General features: G+C 41.2%; 1 protein-coding gene across 1 annotated transcript in view; it reads right to left on the bottom strand.

The window, feature by feature from the left end:
• The window catches only part of CEP290 (centrosomal protein 290), a 73,767-nt gene that overhangs the window by 14,546 nt on the left and 40,746 nt on the right, over positions 1 to 18,475 (bottom strand). The window contains exons 34-43 of the mRNA XM_054989425.1: positions 15,948 to 16,214; positions 15,087 to 15,194; positions 13,038 to 13,237; positions 10,390 to 10,603; positions 8,557 to 8,694; positions 7,117 to 7,338; positions 5,666 to 5,779; positions 4,818 to 4,963; positions 3,574 to 3,729; positions 2,378 to 2,501 (exon numbers count right to left, since the gene is read on the bottom strand). Coding sequence (XP_054845400.1) covers positions 2,378 to 2,501; positions 3,574 to 3,729; positions 4,818 to 4,963; positions 5,666 to 5,779; positions 7,117 to 7,338; positions 8,557 to 8,694; positions 10,390 to 10,603; positions 13,038 to 13,237; positions 15,087 to 15,194; positions 15,948 to 16,214 — 1,689 coding nt within the window. The remainder of the gene's footprint in view (positions 1 to 2,377; positions 2,502 to 3,573; positions 3,730 to 4,817; positions 4,964 to 5,665; positions 5,780 to 7,116; positions 7,339 to 8,556; positions 8,695 to 10,389; positions 10,604 to 13,037; positions 13,238 to 15,086; positions 15,195 to 15,947; positions 16,215 to 18,475) is intronic.

Genomic DNA, 18,475 nt, shown 5'->3' with positions numbered 1-18,475 from the left:
ATTATGACAAACTGCTGAAGAAATAAATAGCAAAAATAGACTGTTGTGATGAGAAAGTCTCACAATGAACCATAAAAGATAGTGGCTACCAGCTGACACTGACTGAAGTGCCCTTCCATTGGCAGAGGGCAGGAGGTAATTTTCACTGATTCCCCCCACCCCTCACTGGAGTACCACCCCTTCCTATGTTGATCATGATGTCCCGCTGACCCCCAGGAGCAGAATTTCAGGGGGCTGCAGAAGGGAGAAAGGCAAAGAAGTCCTGTTCCATGAGCTTCATTTCACTCACTGTGCATTGGATACGAGCCACTAAGGATATAAGCTGGAGCATTTCTTTCTAAGACACAATCCTAACTTTTTGCATCTACTGTCAAACCTCTGGAACAATATGTTACACTACGTTACTATTAATCTATTGTATTATAAGCAAAAAGGATGTGGCCATTACTATAAATAGGTCTTGTAGGAAATGATAGGGTAATGACAGTGCTAAGGAATTGTCAGGTTACCAGCCACACCACACTGAATGTTTCAGTCACGATTAGCTACACAAAGCAACACTTCAAAGCAAGGGTTAGGGAAGTTGGAGTGGCAAACCTGAGGAACACCACAAAGCTCTGTGACTGATTCAGCCTTCTCTTGATCTGTTTGATGGCCCTCGTGTGCCTCTTCCACTACCATCTCACTGGTATTTTTTTCAGTTTCTGAGTCACATTCATTGTGTTGTACAGTATCCTCCTCAGAGTCAGACTGTGTGCAGCTCTTTTTGTCAGGGCAAGATTCGGGTCTGCCTCCTTCTTCAGAATTGTCTTGCTTTTCTTCAGTTATTTTGCATTCTTGGTCAATTTTTTCTTCGTCATGAACCTTTGCCGTTTCTTTTTCAGCATCCTCTTCAGTCGAATTCATTTTCAAAGAGCTGCTCTTCTTGCCTTCTGATCCTGCCTCTAAGTCTTCCTGCTTTCCTCCATTTTCAAACTGCTTTTCTGGAACTACAGCAACATCTTCAGCAGCCTCATGAGAGTCCTCGGCAAAGTGTGTTCCCTTATCAACTTCATCAACAACTGTATTCATCATACTAACAGAAACGTGATGGCTCAATGTGGCCTTACTTAATGGAGTTTTCTTAAGTGGAAAGTTCAAAAGCTTTTGCTGAGTGCTTTTGTTAGCAGGAAGGGCAATGTTAGCAACTGCACCATCTGGAGAATTCTAGTACAGATGGAAGGTAGCACGAAAAGAAAACCAATCAATTGGAAAGGAGACAACAGGACGAAAGCCTTTACATGTTATTGGGCCCTCATACACTGAAAATATAAGCTTGGACTAAAAAAAAGAAATTATATAATCAAGATGGCACATGCTCTTGTCCCTTACTGGTTGGAAACAACATAAACTCCTCCTGGGCTCAATACCTTAACCTCAATGCACCATCGCTTCCCTCACTGGTCAGCTGCTATATTCAAAGCATAAAAAGTGAATTCTTTTCCTAATGACACTTCGAGCAATCCAGTCAGACAGTCCATTTTTAACAATATCTGGCCTGTTTGCCCTGCTGAACTCTAACCAAGGCATTAAGGCAGCAGCCCTCTTTCATAGTTTCTTTCCAGCTTCTGTTATGCAAAGACACACTGCTGCTGAACCTGAACAGTTAGCTCTCATGGCTAACTGCAACTGATAAAAGCATCCTTCATTAATCTGTCTAATCCTTTTTTAATGTCACAAATTGTGATCTGTGTGAAGTAAAGCTTGGTTTACCCTCAAACTACTGCTGTGTTGATTAATTTTGTTGCATGACCGCAAATTCTAGAATTTTCAGAGTGGAAGAAAAATGTCTATTTTTTCCAAACAGTTCATTATTTTATAAATAGGCCCTGCCCCTCTTCACTCATCTTTTTTAAAAAAATCAGAATCTCTTAGAAGCCCTTTCCTAATAATTCCTACCACTGAATTTGTCTTTTTCAGTGTTATTAATTTAATATTCCCAATTCAAATGTTACTCTTTCACTTTATAACCCAAATCAAAAAGAAAATTAAAATACTATCAATCCCTATTCGGATAAAATACTCCCTGTTTTATGTGAAATAAGATCAGATCAGTTTATGACTTATGTACTTCATTTCCCACCTTTTAAAGACAGGTAGTGGGGTAATGCCGTGTCTATTTGAACATGAAACCCATTCATTATAAAAACCAGCAGCTACTGAAATATTTGGGCTACAAACTTAAAGCATGAAGAATTGCAGAATGCTGCAATCTAGTGTGCCAGCCAACTGAGAGTAAGAAAAAGAAATGAAAGAGAAAGAGTCTACACATTGATTTCATGTTATATATAAGGATGTACAGTTTAGCTATACAAGAAATAAAAATAATGTAACTTACTGAAGGTCTTGAAAAAGTATCTCTAGAAAACTGCCTCTCCAAAACATGAAGTTTTTCTTGCAGGTATTGGTTTTTTAAGTGTAAGTCTTCCACTACAGAATCACGAGGTAAAGCATACTGTGTCCTGGACAAAACAGAGAGATGTTACTACTGAAGAAATGCAAAACTTGACATTAAATAAGCTTTGCCTAATTAAGTGAGGAAAGGGGAGGAAAAAGTTCAACACTTCCTTTATCCTGATTAAGAATCAGCGTTATGTGTATAGTGTGACTAATAATGCAACCCTAAGAAGTTATTTCAATGGGCTTAGACCAAAGTAACTCTGTTTAGGATTGCACTGTCAGTGTAGGGATGCAAAAGAATTTAATATAATAGCAGGTAATATTATTCCTACATAAGAGCTGAGGTAACTGTATGAACAGAAATACCACCCAGAACAACCTAGTAATATACAATCCTTAGACATACCAACCCCACGTTTCTTTAATATTATATTCTGATGTAAGTAGTGAGAGATGACTTTTGGGGAAAGAAAGCATTACAAAGCAACTCTTCAGCTTTGTCTTTTTAGGTATTGTTACCCAAATGTTGGTAAACAATGTCCCCAAAGTACAGTTACCAATCAGTCTGTCAACCAAAGATAACCTGGGGCAGAAAACCAGCACTGTACGTTTCTCACCAAGCTACAAAACTCAGCTCCTACTGGTAAGTGTATTATTACATACATTTTATTTGTTTTAACTTTTTAAAAACTGTGTTTTAACTCCGTTTTTAATTGTTTTTGATATATTTATGTTTATATTTAACTTTGTAAGCTGCCTTGAGCATCTTTGGAGGAAAGGGTTTATTAAACAAATAAATCTAAAAACCTATATTAAAAATGTCTCTGCCCACTCAGTTCACTAACAAGAGTGTGCTTTAAAAAAATACTTGCATCTTGTTATAACAATATATCCACCCAATAAAAGCATCTTTTTTTGAATGCTATTTTCATGTCTTAAAGCCTCAGCACTGCAGTTGTTCACTGCAATTCTATGCAGAGTTATTCCAAACTAAACCCTTTTAAATGGATAGACTGGGATAATTCCAGATGGGGCTGTGCGGTATATCATACCCATTAATGTAATTTTTATATAATGCTGCTATTTACCCCTCAAAGTCCAAAGTTTCAAGAGACTTTTAAACATAATTCTTACTTCAGGTGAGCAATCTCATTCTCCAAATCTATATTTCGTTTTTGAAGCTCTTCCAGCTGTTTCTCAGATTCTGAAGCCCGTACTCCAACAACGTGATCGACAGTAACACCACTGTTCTTGAGCTTCTTTTGTAGCACAATTTTTTCTTTATCAGCCCTGAAATATATAATTGGTCTTCCTTAAGGATTCATTTGCTTGTTTAATTGTACTTTTCTTTTATTCCCTTAGAAGCTCATTGATTCATAAATCTTGAGCAGCAGAAGATACTTATTCCTTAATTGTACTTTCATAAGTCACTGCTCTATCATTCACTTTTCTGCATGATAATCCTATACATAGAAAGAAAGCTCTTCTGCAAATACCTCTCAGTATTGTACTAAGATCATAATGGCAGTAGGCATGCAGTTAGGGACATGCTGTCTGTAGCCTCAGAATGCTCCTAGTAATCTTTTGGCAAATATATTCTGGGTACCTTACTCCACAAGAGGAAACTCCAGTCATTTGACACAGTATTTTGTTTCATCATTATCTTTACTGTGGTTATAAAATTGCTGCAATGGCAAGGCAGAAACCACGTGGACACCTCGAACCTATCAGCTTCAAAAAAGGATGCGATATGATATCACATGTTGGCAATTAAGTCATGATGTCTCATTCCCTAGTTCCAAGAAAAAAAAGTCCAGCCAGTACTTAAGGTCATCACTTGCTCAGACAGCCATGAGAGAGGTAGAACATTGGGCCCTCTTCCTCAGTGAGGAAATCACAGCAGCTACAGAGAAAATCTTTTCAGTGTCATGGGAGCGGGCCTGCTCAGAGGGAGATCTAGGTGAGCAAGACATCTCTCAGAATATTGGGAAGGCACCCAACATATGAGGTTGCATGAAGGGATTCACTTAAGAGATTCTTGATCAAATCTTGATCACCAACCACACCCTACATGAAACAAAAGGGACTGAGGGCCATTGATGAGGCAAATCTCCCAGGTCCCCAACGGGAAGACTACAGGGCAGTGAGGGAGCCCATGAGACTGGGGCTGTGCTCTGTGAAGCTCTATCATAGGTCTATCAGCCACAATTTCTCGTGTTTCACTGATGTGGTACTGTGTTTTGTAAAATCTGTATCAATGGATCAAAAATAATCTTTTTACTCATAGGTTGCTTTCCATTGGCTAGAACACTCCTACAAATATATATATATCTTGTATGCAAAGTTGCTGAACATTGTGCTAACTAAAATCAACTTACTTTGAAAAAAGTTCCTTTACTGTGTTTAACTGTTTGGTTATGGACTCTACTTCCTTCTCCTTTTCTTTTAGTTTATTCTTCATCCCTTCCATTTTAGTCTGCCATTTTTTACTTTCTTCCCATCGTATGATTTCCTCCTTAGAACTCTGGAAAACACAGAAGAGCAATGCAAAGCTCTCAGGGTCTATTTTAAAAGGTAACTAGAGACATAACAATCTTTACTCACGCCTGCTTTGCCATTATTTTCTTTACAATTCCCTGTTTTGCTCGATGACATTTGAGCTGCTTGTCTGTAGAAGGCAGGGTTACCAAGTGCTAGAATGTATATACAGAGAAGAGGGATGGGGTGCAACAGATGGTACGGCGAGGGAAAAATAGGGGGAAATGAAGGGTAACAAAGATGAGGCACAGACTTATGACGGTACAGAGAAACATACAAGTATACTTTCTGGCATAAAGAGAAAGAAGGGAAGGTTTTGTGAAAGAAAATAAGAAGTTTAGAGGAACTTGAGATGCTACAGTACAGTAAGACAGACTGCTCTATGAGATGCCAGGAGAAAAAGGAGGTTAGCAGATTAGCCTTAACGGAACACACATTTAAACCATAACAAACTGCTTTTCTGCAGATAACTTAACAGTGAGGTCCTGCTGACTTAAACATTCGAAGAGTAGTGTTCAGAATTACTGGAATTGTAAACCTCTGCTAATCCTGCCACCTGATCATTGATTTGCTTGTTTCTTCCACTGCAAACCAAAAGGCTCATAATAAAACTGTAAACAAAAAGGTTAATGCCAACAAGACACAAGTGACATTAGATAATCTCATTCCAGTTGTGTGCCTCATATACCTTGTCTTCTCTTGGAGTTTTCTTTGCCGACTCTTCATTTTTTTCTAGCTCGCTTTCCAGCTTTTTAATTTTCTTTTGAAGTTCATCTATCAAAGTTTGCTCATTGGTTTTACCCTGAAAAAGTTTTTTTTATATAAAAATGATTGATGTAGAGCTTAGTACAGATACTGGAACATCCAATGGGTGTCACTGAAGCATAACTGGGTGTGCTAAAAGCAGCAGTGTTTCTATTTATGAAGGAATGGATGCTCTGAATAAAATCTAAATTTAGCAAAGAAAGTAACCCTGATCAAATTGTATGTAGGGATTAATCCACCAACCTGAAAGGAAGGTTAATTTTTTTTTCACATGTGCCATCAGGAAAAAGGGGTATGTGTGTGTCTTAAAGTCACCAACAAGTTACAGTTATGTAAAATAATAAAAAAATCATTGAGTATGACCTCTTTTGGGGGAAATCCTCTTAGATTAAGGATTGTCTCAGAGCCAAGCTACAAGTGACGCCTTACACAGGTTGGACACTTGTCAGCTTCCCTCAAGTTTTGATGGGAAATGTAGGCGTCCTGGCTTTACAGCTTGGCTCTCCATTACAGCTGCAAGACCAGGATGCCTACATTTCCCATCAAAACTTGAGGGAAGCTGACAAGTGTCCAACCTGTGTCAGGCGTCACTTGTAGCTTGGCTCTTAGTTTCAGGTAAAATGCTGAAGTAACGTAAATCGGTATTCAGAGAAAATAAAAAGTGTCACTGACTTAATTTCTTCAGAGAAATTAAGACTTGGTTTCAAGATATACTCCCACAGATACTTGAAAGGCTGACATCTTTCCTAAACAAGTCACTGGATCAGAACATGCATATAGGCACCCCTTCCCAGTCAATGAATAGTGTTCCAGACCATTTTGCTCTACACAAAGACTGTTCTCTGCTCAGAAAAGCAAGACGAGCCGCTGAAGTGTTGGACATACCACTGGGGCTTGGCTTGCTCCCAGTGACTCTTGCCTATACCTCCCCCTCCTCCCTTTTTTTTGCCAATGCACAAATACTTTTTCAAGTAGACATTCAGGTATTTTGGCTCTCAGGCCATAAAAAGTTGCTTTCCCCTTTTATAGACAGTATTGTGGATCAACACTAGGGCTACCAGGTCTCCGGCTATGGTAGACCTCTCACCAGCAACCCCCACTACCCATCACGGTTCCATTGGCTGGAGGAGAAAAATAATCACCATCAGCACAATGGCATTACATCACTTTACAGGGAAAACCCAGAAGAGACATCATGCCACTCTACGAATCACTGGAAACTCTATTAAAGTGATGTGATGTTGTTGCACAAAGAGTGTCCCCATGCCTCCACCCCCCAACTCCCCAGTCAGCACTAAATGATTTATCACAGTGCAAAAAACCCTCAAACCAACTGACTCCAAAAAAATGTTCCACTGTACATATGCAGTTTACCTGAACTGCATTGCTTAGCCTTTTAATCCGTTTTTTTAGTTCTTCATTTTCCTTTTCCATTTCCTCTTTCTCCCTTAGAACTTTTGTAAGGGCTTTCACTTTTTTCTGAAGCTCTTGGTTTAAATTATCCACATCATCTAGTAATGAATTCTCTTTATTTCTGCTTATCCTGAGAGAGTCTTTCAGTTTTGAAAGTTGATCATTTAAATCCTCTATCTGACTCTATGAAAAGAAATGGGAAAGCTGTGTTGTTCATGAACAACTATGGAAAAATAAAGAGATTTGTTTTGATTGAAAACAATAACTATTTCATATAAAAAACCCCATTATTGGTGATGATGACCACTATACAGAGAAGGCCACAACTACATGAGTTTGTGGCAGTGGAAAAGCCCAGCAATGACTATTTTTTTCCCCCAGCACACATGCAGACACACACAACACTCAGTTGTGCCAATGGATCCCAACTTCTAGACTGAATATATCAAGATACTTTATATAAGATCAGACTAGTGGTCTCCCTAACTCTGTACTGTTTACTTTCGCTGGCAGTGGCTTTCCAGGGCCTCATACAGAGAAAGATTGAAACAGGAACATTCTGCGTGCAAACTACATACTCTACCACAGAGCTGTGACTTCTGAATGAATTTATGTGGCCCTATCACCATGCAGTAGGTACTAACAACAAGATTAGATGATACTAATGATACTAAATAGCTACAAAGTGTGTGCTACATGCCAATCTGATTAGATTGTTTCCTAGAAGCACCTGTTCATCTTCAAGGCAGAACAAGACTCTCCATTGTTCTTGTTGCAACAGATTCATACGGGCACTATTATAGAATTTTTTTCTAAAAATAAACTTACTGAATTACGATCAAGCAGAATTTTTTTTGGCTGATATAACAGTACACTGTATATGCTACAAATGCCAAAAAATAAACTACACATACTCTTAAATTCTGTTAGTTCTAACTACAGAGGGGTTTAGGTTTGGATCCAGCGATGCACAGGCAGAAACATAAATGGATTTAGGACACTTCCGATTGTTTCTGCTCGTACTAGAGCTCTAGTGCAAGTGGAAATTTTGCACTTGATCCAACCTATCATCTGCAAGGCTGAGCCTTTCATGCTTTTATCCTTAAACATTTCTATCCAACATCCTTTGATTTAATTTCCTGCTATCCAACTTCTTTTGACTGAATGGATTTTGTGCAGAGCCCTATATGTGTCCAAAGGAAGTAAACAAACACTTCTAAGCGACACTGCCTAGGTAGCTGCATCTGAGGCTTTAACCCAACTAATCATTTGAAGACTACGGCAAGGCAGGGTGGCAGGGAAAGGGGGATTCAATAGTTTAATGCATTCTGTAGCTTTCACAGCGACATATAAGCCTTATTGTACTTGATCTTTACAGGCAACACAATGCTTCCTGCTCACCCGCAGCTCCTTTGTTTGCTTATCAACAATCTGCTGAACATTCATATGCGCTTCCTTTTGTGATGCTAGAGAAATAATCTGCTGTTCTGCAGCAGCCGTCATTTCTGCTCGGAGCTCCAGTAGTGCTTTACTTAAAGCCTGCAGATGTTTACAAATATTTAAAAATATATTCAGAATTTGCTTAGGATCAATAACAAAAGTTATCCAGTCCTATGCCACTATGTTTTGTCTACAATTAACTAATTAAAAACACCACAAATACATGGCTTGATTCCACAAGTTCAGCTTGCTAGTGGTGACATTTTCCTACACCATAAACAGCCTTCACCTGATGCAAGAGGCTCTCCTGCTAATGGAAAAGACTCCTTACATCAGAGCAAAGTGCTGTTGGGAGAATGGCTCCACAGGATATAAATTGTGTGATAATGTAAAACTTAACATTTTGAAGGGATTCCCATAACTGATCACAGTCAAAAGAACAAACCAGGCATTCTTTTGCCTCAGAAGGAAAAACCATATATAATCCCCCTCTCCAGATAACATCTAATAGAATCTATATATATTTTTGTAATGTCACAACATGCTGTGTATCCCCCCCACCCCATGGCCAATTATACGCATGGCTGAGGACACAGAGAACATTATGATGAGATAAATGACTAAAAGCCAGGAGTGATCTTGATACGCAGCAGCTGTACACTGAGGGTAACATCTACTCTGAGTCACAGACCAAGTTGACAGTGCAACTCTGAAAAAGCTATATAATCTAAGCCCAGTACTACTTCTAGGGGTGTGCAACTCCCCCCTCCCAATTGGGCTGAATTTGGATCTAGTATTTAGGAATACCATAAACATTTGTTGTTCCTGAAATCCAGATCAGATTATCAGATCGGGTTCAATTAAAACTAGGAATTCTGAATATATTCAGCCATTAGTCCCTATGGGAGAAAGTATCCAGCGGGATTGAGGAGAGGCATTTTCAAGCAAATTCCACCAAATTTGCAGAGAACCTAGTCCTGCCTGTCCACTAAAGAACCCCCAAGTTTCAGGAAAATTGGGTCTAGGAGTCCATTCCACAGGCCCCTGAAAAGGTGCCTCCAGTCACCTTACAGGGGAAACATTTCCAAGGCTTTCCAGGCAAAGACTTTTAAAGCAAATTTTAAGGGTAACCCCTGGCCAAAGACCACTTCCTAATGCAAGTTTCAATGCAAGCTGGAACAACGAAACCCAACAGAATCTCATGAGAACTAAATTAAAGCAATGAGCCAATGTCAAACCAGAATCTCACTAGAAAAGAAAAGAGGGGAATCAACATCACACTAGAGAATCCACCAGAATGTCAAAACAAGAGAATTTCACCAGAAGCAAATGTCAACCAAGATACTCTCACCAAAACTAAACTGAAACAAGGAAAGACACTGCTGGAAGCTCAACTGAACCAATACCTGACTTCAAACAATTACCAGACAAGTCTGGGAAGCCTGCAAAGAGGCGAACCTCACTAATTCCCTCACTCCTCTTAACCTGGTTGGAAAAAAGGTTTATCTGGTACTGATTTATTCTGTATCCTGATTTTATTTGGGATTCTATAATATTAATTCTCTAATGTAATTATTTGGTATTATCCAGGTATATTGAATCACATACCCCGGCCCAAACTATTTTATCACCCATCTTTATATATGTGCTTTATATAAACTACACAGGTAGTTTAAATGCACAGGTTCCATCCTGCAGGCTCATGAAATCAGAAAGCATGAACCAGTTCTTATTTGCTGGAGAGAATTAACTGGTTTATGCCCAAATTACACTTTTCCAATACAGATGACTCACTTTCTGCTGTTTCTCTTTTAAGGCTAGCTGATTCTTCAACCGTTCCATTAGATTTTTCATTGTAGTTGTTGGAGCTCTATTATTTGCTTCTCGCTGGGCCTCCAGCTCAGTTTTTACATTCATTAATTCTTTCTCCACCTGTGACAATGTACTCTTTAGTTCATCCACTTCATCTTCCAATTGTTTCACTTCAGCAGCATGTCTCTCCTCAAGTCTAGCACAGCAAAATAATTACTTATTTAATTTATTTAAAACATTTCAGTGCTAAATTTCCATCCAACTAGAGTCCCAAAGGACGTAAACATCAAACATTAAAACATTTTGAAATTAAAGACATTTAAAATAAAACTTGCATACAATAATTCAAGAAAATAATAATTCAAGAAAGACAAATATGCAAAACACCCAAAAAACCCAGGGAGGAGGCCAGTAAGTTATTGGTGGTATACTAAACTGAACAAAAAAGTCTCTTACTTATGGACAACAAAAATAGGACAGACAAATCTCTGTGGAGAAGGAGAGCCAAAGTTTTGAGGCTACAACTGAGAAGGCTCTTTCTTGAGTTCCCACCTGTCTAGCGTCTGACATTTACCTGAATGGATAGGTAGGTTTGTATGGAAGAAGGCAGGCCTCAAGCCATACAGGGCTGTAAAAATTAATACAGGCACCTTGAATTGGGCCCAGTGCAGATGGAACAAGACATGGTCCCCACGACTTATTCTAGTCAACATTCTGATCGTAGCATTCTGTATCAACTGTAGCTTCTGGACAGTCTTCAAAGGCAGCCCCACATACAGCACATTGCAGTAATCTAATCTAGATGTTACCAGGGCATGTCCCTCAGTGGAAAGACCTTTTCCCCCCAGGGAGGGCTACAGCCGAAGCATCACTGCCACTTGTTTATCCAACAGGAGTTCTAGATCCAGAAGCAGCCTTAAGCTGAATCTGCTCCTTTAGGGGGAATAAAACAGGAGATAACCCATTTCCTGGGTCAGACCTTTCTCCTGCTAGTGGCATCATTTTGTCAGGATTAAATTGCAGTCTGTTAGCCCTCATCCAGTTTGGTGTAGTGGTTAAGAGTGGCAGGACTCTAATCTGGAGAACTGGGTTTGATTCCCCACTCCTCGAAGCCAGCTAGGTGACCTTGGGTCAGTCACAGCTTCTAGGAGCTCTCTCAGCCCTGCCCACCTCACAGGATGATTGTTGTGAGGATAGTAACAACACACTTTGTAAACCACTCTGAGTGGGCATTAAGTTGTCCTGAAGGGCGGTATATAAATCAAATGTTACTATTATTGTTATTATTATTATTATTCATTCTAAAACTCCCTCCAGGCAACTGTTCACAGTTTCTTCAGTCTCCCTGGGGTCTGCTGGAAATACAAGATAGAACTAAGTGTCATTTGCATATTAGTGGCAGCTCAATCCAGATCTCCAGATGGCCTCTTTCAGTGGCTTTATGTAAATGCTGAAAAGCATGAAGGACAAGATGCAACCTTGAGAAACCCTGTAGGCCAGAGGTCAAAGGCTAGAGCAGCAGTCCCCTAGTACCACACTTTGAAAACAACCTTCATGGTAGGACTGGAACCACTGCAGAACAGTGCCTTCCAATCCCAATCAGCAGTCCAAAAGCATACCATGATAGATAATATCAAAATTTGCACTTTCCCTCTCCATCTCCTGGTACATGTCACCCACCAGGACAACCAAGGCTGGTTCAGTCCCATAACCAGACCTGAAGCCACACTGGAATGGATTCAAACAATGACATCTACTGGTTAACAGCAATCTCTAGATGAATGAACAGGGCTAAAAATACTGCATCTTTTTTTTACAATTATAAATATTGACAGTAGTGGCCTAGGTCAGCAACATGCTTTATCAATATCAAAACAGTTTTCTTGATATCCACTTCAAAACGCAGTAGAATTATTTTAATAGTTAATTTACAAGCACCACTCCCATTGGATTTTCTTTTTACATAGACGCCCAGGCACACAGGCGTAAACAGCGAAACTGTTCTCTGCACTTTTTGCAGTGTACAGTTTCCACAGTTAAGGTCTTAGATGCGCTGTGTTCTACACTGTAGACCCTTATGCAAGTGTGAAATTTAATACTTAAATATCATCTGGGGCCAGAACATTGGCAAGTGCAACTGGTGTACCATGTGATAGCATGGCAAGGCAGCTAACAATATTTTGATATCCTACTGCATGCACATTCTGAACCAGCAGGGAGGTCACAATTCATTAGAAGTACTAGCATGTAAAAGTATGTAAAGGGGGCATCAAGAATAATTTTCTCTCTTTTAAAAAAAATTCAAAGCAAATCAAACTTTTGCCAATTCAGTAGTTTTAAATTTAATGCAATTTTGATCACATATACCCAAAATGAATTTGAAAAAGCAAATATATATAATAGCAAACACTGATTTATGAGCAAAGGAAACAAAATGTGTGTAACAGTAATAAAGTCATAAAAATTTAAGCTGAGTTTTCTTTTACCACCATAATTTAAGAAGTTAATAGCAAATTCTGACATATATCATGTTTTTTATTTATATCTCTGTATACCAAGTTTTGATTAATATATGTAAAAATTTATGCAGATTACTTATGCCACGAACTGTAACCTTGGTCTAGACTTACTGGGCTCTGATGTTGTCAAATTCCTTGATTTTTACTACGGTAATTTGTTTTTGCTTCTGTAAATCAGAGGTTGTTTTCTTTAATCTGCTGAGAAGAGAAGCAAGAGAGGTGTCTTGTTCTGCTACAGTTTGTTCCATCTCTGCCAGACGCATTAAATGTTTGTTTGTTGGGACGGCTAAAGAAGGCTTTTTTACCAACTCCTGTGGAACAAAATACAGTATGCAGAGAAATAAATTTTTCACTGTTTGTTTGTTTGATAACACATTTCACCTATAACTTAAATTACTTTGGTCCGGTTCCTTCCTAATATCCATTTTAGAAAGGGTTAATTTAGCCCCTCACATCTAATTTTTAGAATATAATTCAGCCAATTATGCACCTTTTGAATCCCTTTGTTTTCAGTAAGTGATTTAAACATGTGCATGATGTTCTCCCAGCAAAACTGCTAGTAAGATACTTCTGCCCAATGATCTAATTAAATGCCTAAGTAAAACCTGCTTGGGAAAAGGTGCTTGGGAAAAGGGTAGCAGTTTATGTCATTATGCTAGAAAAAGGAAAGAAAAAAATGCAAATGCGGTATTCAATGGGATTTTTTCTGAGTATAATACCTAAAGACATATTTTGGGTACACATGAATCTTATGCTTCTGTCCTCCTCCATTCTGCAATAGCCTCCTGTATCTTTCCTGGGGGTGGGGTGTCAGTGCATCCCCAGGAGCAGCAAAGAGGGAAAATGGGAAAACAGCTAGGATTCCGCCCCAGCAGTAGTGCCTATATCAATGGAATAGTCCATTAGGATCCAAACCATGGAATTTCCATATGAGCCACATCCTTATTTTCTCACTTAACTTTGTTGAATTCTTCCCATTTAACAAAATTCTGATACATGAGTGCAGTACTCCCATCATTGGCTAGACCAAGAAAGGTTTTTATAAAAATACTTCCTAAAGTTGATAATTCTCCAGGTCTTTTTCATTATAGTGGCACACTTAGAAATAGAATATCGCTTTGGGTATATCACTTAAACGACTTCTCACCAACAACCATGAACCGGCTAACAGAGCCACCAGCACAGGGACTAGATCCTGCAACAGACCCAGATGCCAACTCTGCCCACATATCTACCCAGAAAATACAATCATAGGACCCAATGGTGTCAAATACACAATCTCTGGCACTTATAGCTGCTCATCCTCTAATGTGATATATACCCTTATGTGCCAACAATGCCCCTCTCCTCTGTACATAGGACAAATCAGCCAACCTCTGCACAAAAGAATAAATGGACACAAACCTGACATCAAAAATAGCAATATCCAGAAACCAGTCGGAGAACACTTCAATCTACAAGGACGTTACATAGTTCAACAGAAACATTTTAAAAGCAGAATCAAATGGGAAGCTGCTGAACTGGAATTCATATGTAAATCTGACTCAATCAGACTTAGATTGAATAGAGACTCTGGATGGTTATCTCGTTATCAGAAGTAACTGCCTTTCAGGCATTCCATTCAGATTGAGCAATGGAGGGGAGAGGTCACACCCAGCATGAATTGTGCACTCCACCTCTTTCATGACTTTTGCAACTGATTTGCATCTACTCCCCCCTCCCTCACCACCTATATATCTCTGGCCAGTTTCTTCATACCCTCCATGCATCTGACAAAGAGAACTGTGGTTCTCGAAAGCTTATGCTACAATAAAGTTGGTTAGTTTCAAAGGTGCTACTGGACTCTTTATTACTTCTGGTATAAATCCATCCTGCTCAACATCTGTGAAATTGTTACCATTTTCATTATCTGCACTGTATCTTTGTGCTAATAAGAGACTCCAAACTGCACCAACTTCTCACATAGAAATTGTGTTATATGATGCAGAACATAGAGATCTAAAAGATTTACAGGTGAAAACTAGTACTTCTAGTTATATTCAAAGGGATACATTAAAAAAGTGAAAACCATGAAGCACTAGTGAAACTTAATTATCACACATCATCATCCTGTTCTCATTTTCTCTTACCTTCACCTCCTTTTTAAAAACTTACACTTACCAATGCAGTTTTCTTGAACTTATTAAATGCATTTTCAGTATGTAAATCTAACTTTTGATGCAGCACTCTGAGGTCCTCTTCACGTTTCTTTGCCATTTCTTCCTGCTCCTAATAGTAGAAAATGAACATCCAATATTATTGACACACGGTCTTTGATTCACCTGGCATGGTGCTCATGGGCAGAAGTCCCATTTTCCTACCCCTTCGTATGTGAATAGATATTCTTTTGTGCAGGCAGTGCAAGGAAGCATGGTAGAAAATGAGCCATCCAATGGTCATCCTCTGGCATAGTGATCCTTGTGGCATGGGGGACTGCAAGTGATTGGAAGCAAATATTGGGGGGACCCATAAATGACTGGAAGTGCCTTCCACTTACCTGATCTGCTTGAACTCTTTGGATCCAGGCCTTTGTTTCTATAGTCAATCCTGCTCCCAAATAAGATGTCTATTCCACTATTCTACTATTCCACTAGACTAAAAACTAAGTTCAAGACTTCAAATTTTCCAAACCTGGGACCCACTATGAACATCTTCAACATGCGATCTGCTTTTACTTTTTGACCCCTCTTCACTATCCAGACATCCTGTTCCTTCTCTCCTTATGAAGCCAAACAAGGCCTATTCGCTCCAAGTATGGAAACACAAGGAATGCCATCTAACCTGGAAGTGCCAAATAAGGACTATTTGCTCCGAGCATGGAAACACAATGAATACCACCTTAACCTGGAAGTGCCAGTTTATACAAGTGGCAGCTCCATGTGAATACTGCCAAGCAGTGAGTCCCAAGCTCCCAGAGCATTTGAACAGATGCTCCCCCTTAAGCGTGAACCAGCCCCATACGAAAACATAAAATTATAATACCTCTCTTGCCTTGGCCAAAAGCTGCTGGTACTTTTTCAGGACTTCTTCTTTTTGATTTAATCTTGCTTGCATATTTGCAATTGTTTGATGTGCAATTTTCAAGGCACGAGGACAGGCAGAGTCATCTTCGTTTCTGTCAAGCTCAGCTATTATCTTCTCTCTCTCAGATGCTGCTGGTAATCGAAGTCTTAATTCATTTATGATCTTGTCTCTAGATAAGATATTTTGCTCTGCTTTCCACAAAGCAGTTTCTTTATCTTTCAGTTTCTACAATAAGGGAAGCATAGAAACTATTTATCAAAGAAGTAATGAATAAATATCGTGCAATGTTACTTCGAAATACTATAGATTATTTCTTAACTTCATAATATGTATTTATGTGAACAAAATCTACAGTTTGCATGAAATGCTTTAATGGAATGTTTTCAACGTTTAGCTTTCTACTTCTGTTTAATGAAATCCCAGCTCAAAAAATGCTTGGGAAAAAAAATAATCATTTTAAAAAAAAACCCTCTGCTTCTTATTTCATAGATGAGCAGAATGTGGGCACGGTGAGGAGAGGTATTAAGATTCAGGAACTAAAGCAAGGGCAAGAAAGCAGGAGTGAATTAAGGGAAGGGAAACAGCACTGGAAATAGAAAGAAGTTTTCTTTGGAGGGTATGTATTGGGGATTTTTAATTCCTGTATTTACTTATTTTACATTTCAGTAGCAGTTTATCTTGCACATAGCCTGAAAAAAAATCAAACCAATTACAATATTTTAAATGAAGAATAATAATTTCATTTCTTTTAAATGTTATGATGCCTAAAAATGAGCAGCGTCCACAAGCCAATTAAATTAGACTATTATGTACATTAGTAAGATTAAACTGGCTCGATTCCAAGCATTCCAGTTTTATTTTTGAGACCTGGACTGGCTATTCCACTATTTGAAATTATACGAGTATATGGTTATACGAAAAACTGGTTCCACTGCTTCCAATTCTCTATTTCTGCCTCCAATTTTTAATAAGCAAGATTCTCCTCACACTATTTAATTAACAAACACCTTAGAAATAATAAACACTGTCAGGTGCGTGGGCGCCCCCTTGTGGCGGGGGTGGCGGCGGGTCGGCGCGGGACGCCCCCGGCGGGTCCGTGCTGGGTCCTTGTCAGGAGGTGGGGGAGGTTTCCCTGAGTGAGGGCCGGCTTGGCCCCTGGGCGAGTCCCCCTTAAGGCCTCAGATGGGCGGCCACCGTCTGGTCTGGCACTGCCAGCCAGCAATTAGCTCCACCCGGCCAGTCACCCTTCCAACATCAGGATGAACTGGCCCAGTCACATGTGACTCTCTCCTCCTCGGCCTGGGGGCTCACCTCCCTAAATACCCCCGCCCCTTATGGCCAACCCCACCCTTCCCTTCCAGTGCCCGCCCCCAGTGCCATTCCCACCACCTGGGCCAGGCGTGGCCACATCCTGATGTCCCATCCGCCCTGGCCCCATTGGTTGCCTTGTCCCTGCTCCCTCCCTTCTTCCTCCCTGCCCTGCCCCCTGTCTCCTCCTCCCCCTCTAGCTGGCCTCGGTGGATGGCTGCACGGGCTGCCCTTCTGCCGGCTGCGCCCGCCCCCTCCCTTGGCATGCTGGGGGTTGTAGTTCCCCTTGGGGCTCTGCGCCGGCGCGGGCGTCTCGCCGCGGCCCGGCTTCCTGGGCGGCCGCTCCCTGCCTCGCCCATGGCCGCGGCGTCCCGCCGGCGCGGGCCCTGGCTGCCGGGGCTGCGGCCGCGGCCGGGATGACGGCCTTCTCCCTCCGCGGCCGTTTGCTGCTCGGCGCCGGGCTCCTGGCCTCAGCGGGTCGGCGGCCGCGGCCGTCAGCTCCGCCGGGGGGTTGAAGGGGCCTCCTCGTCTGTGCGGCGTTTCCGCGGCCCCGCCGGCGTTCCTCCCGGCGCATCTCCCGGCCGTCTCCAGGGGCCGCAGGTAGGCCTCGCTGCGGGCGGGGGTGAGGGAGGGGGTGGGGGTCGCGGAGTCCGAGGGCGTGGCGCCGCCGCCCCTCGGACACACCCCCCCCTGAGCATCGTGCCGGACCTTCCGTCTTCGGCGAACATCCGGGAGAGGAAGTCGGCATTGGCGTGTAACTTCCCCGGGCGGTGGCGGATCGTAAAGCTGAAGGGAAGAAGGGATAGATACCACCGTAAGACTCTAGCATTATGGTCCTTTAGCCGGGACATCCAGAGAAGGGGGGCGTGGTCCGTCATGAGGGTGAAGGGGTTGTTGACAAGATAGTATTGGAGGGCCCCGACGGCCCATTTAACTGCCAGTGCCTCCTTCTCGACAACGGCGTATTTCCGCTCGGCGGGCTGCAGCTTCCGGCTAATGAAAAGGATGGGGTGTTCTTGACCTTCGTGCTCCTGCGACAGGACAGCCCCGAGTCCTGCATCCGATGCATCTGTTTGTAGTATGAAGGGCCTGTCGAAGTCGGGGTTGCGGAGTACGGGGCTTGCAGACAGGGCGGCCTTCAGGTCCTCGAAGGCATGTTGGCCCTGGGGTGTCCATCG

The sequence above is a fragment of the Eublepharis macularius genome, chromosome 9 (genome assembly GCF_028583425.1).
Source record: "Eublepharis macularius isolate TG4126 chromosome 9, MPM_Emac_v1.0, whole genome shotgun sequence".
Taxonomy (NCBI): Eukaryota; Metazoa; Chordata; class Lepidosauria; order Squamata; family Eublepharidae; genus Eublepharis; species Eublepharis macularius.
Note: the sequence above shows the minus strand (reverse complement) of the source record. Positions and strands in the feature narration are given on the sequence as shown.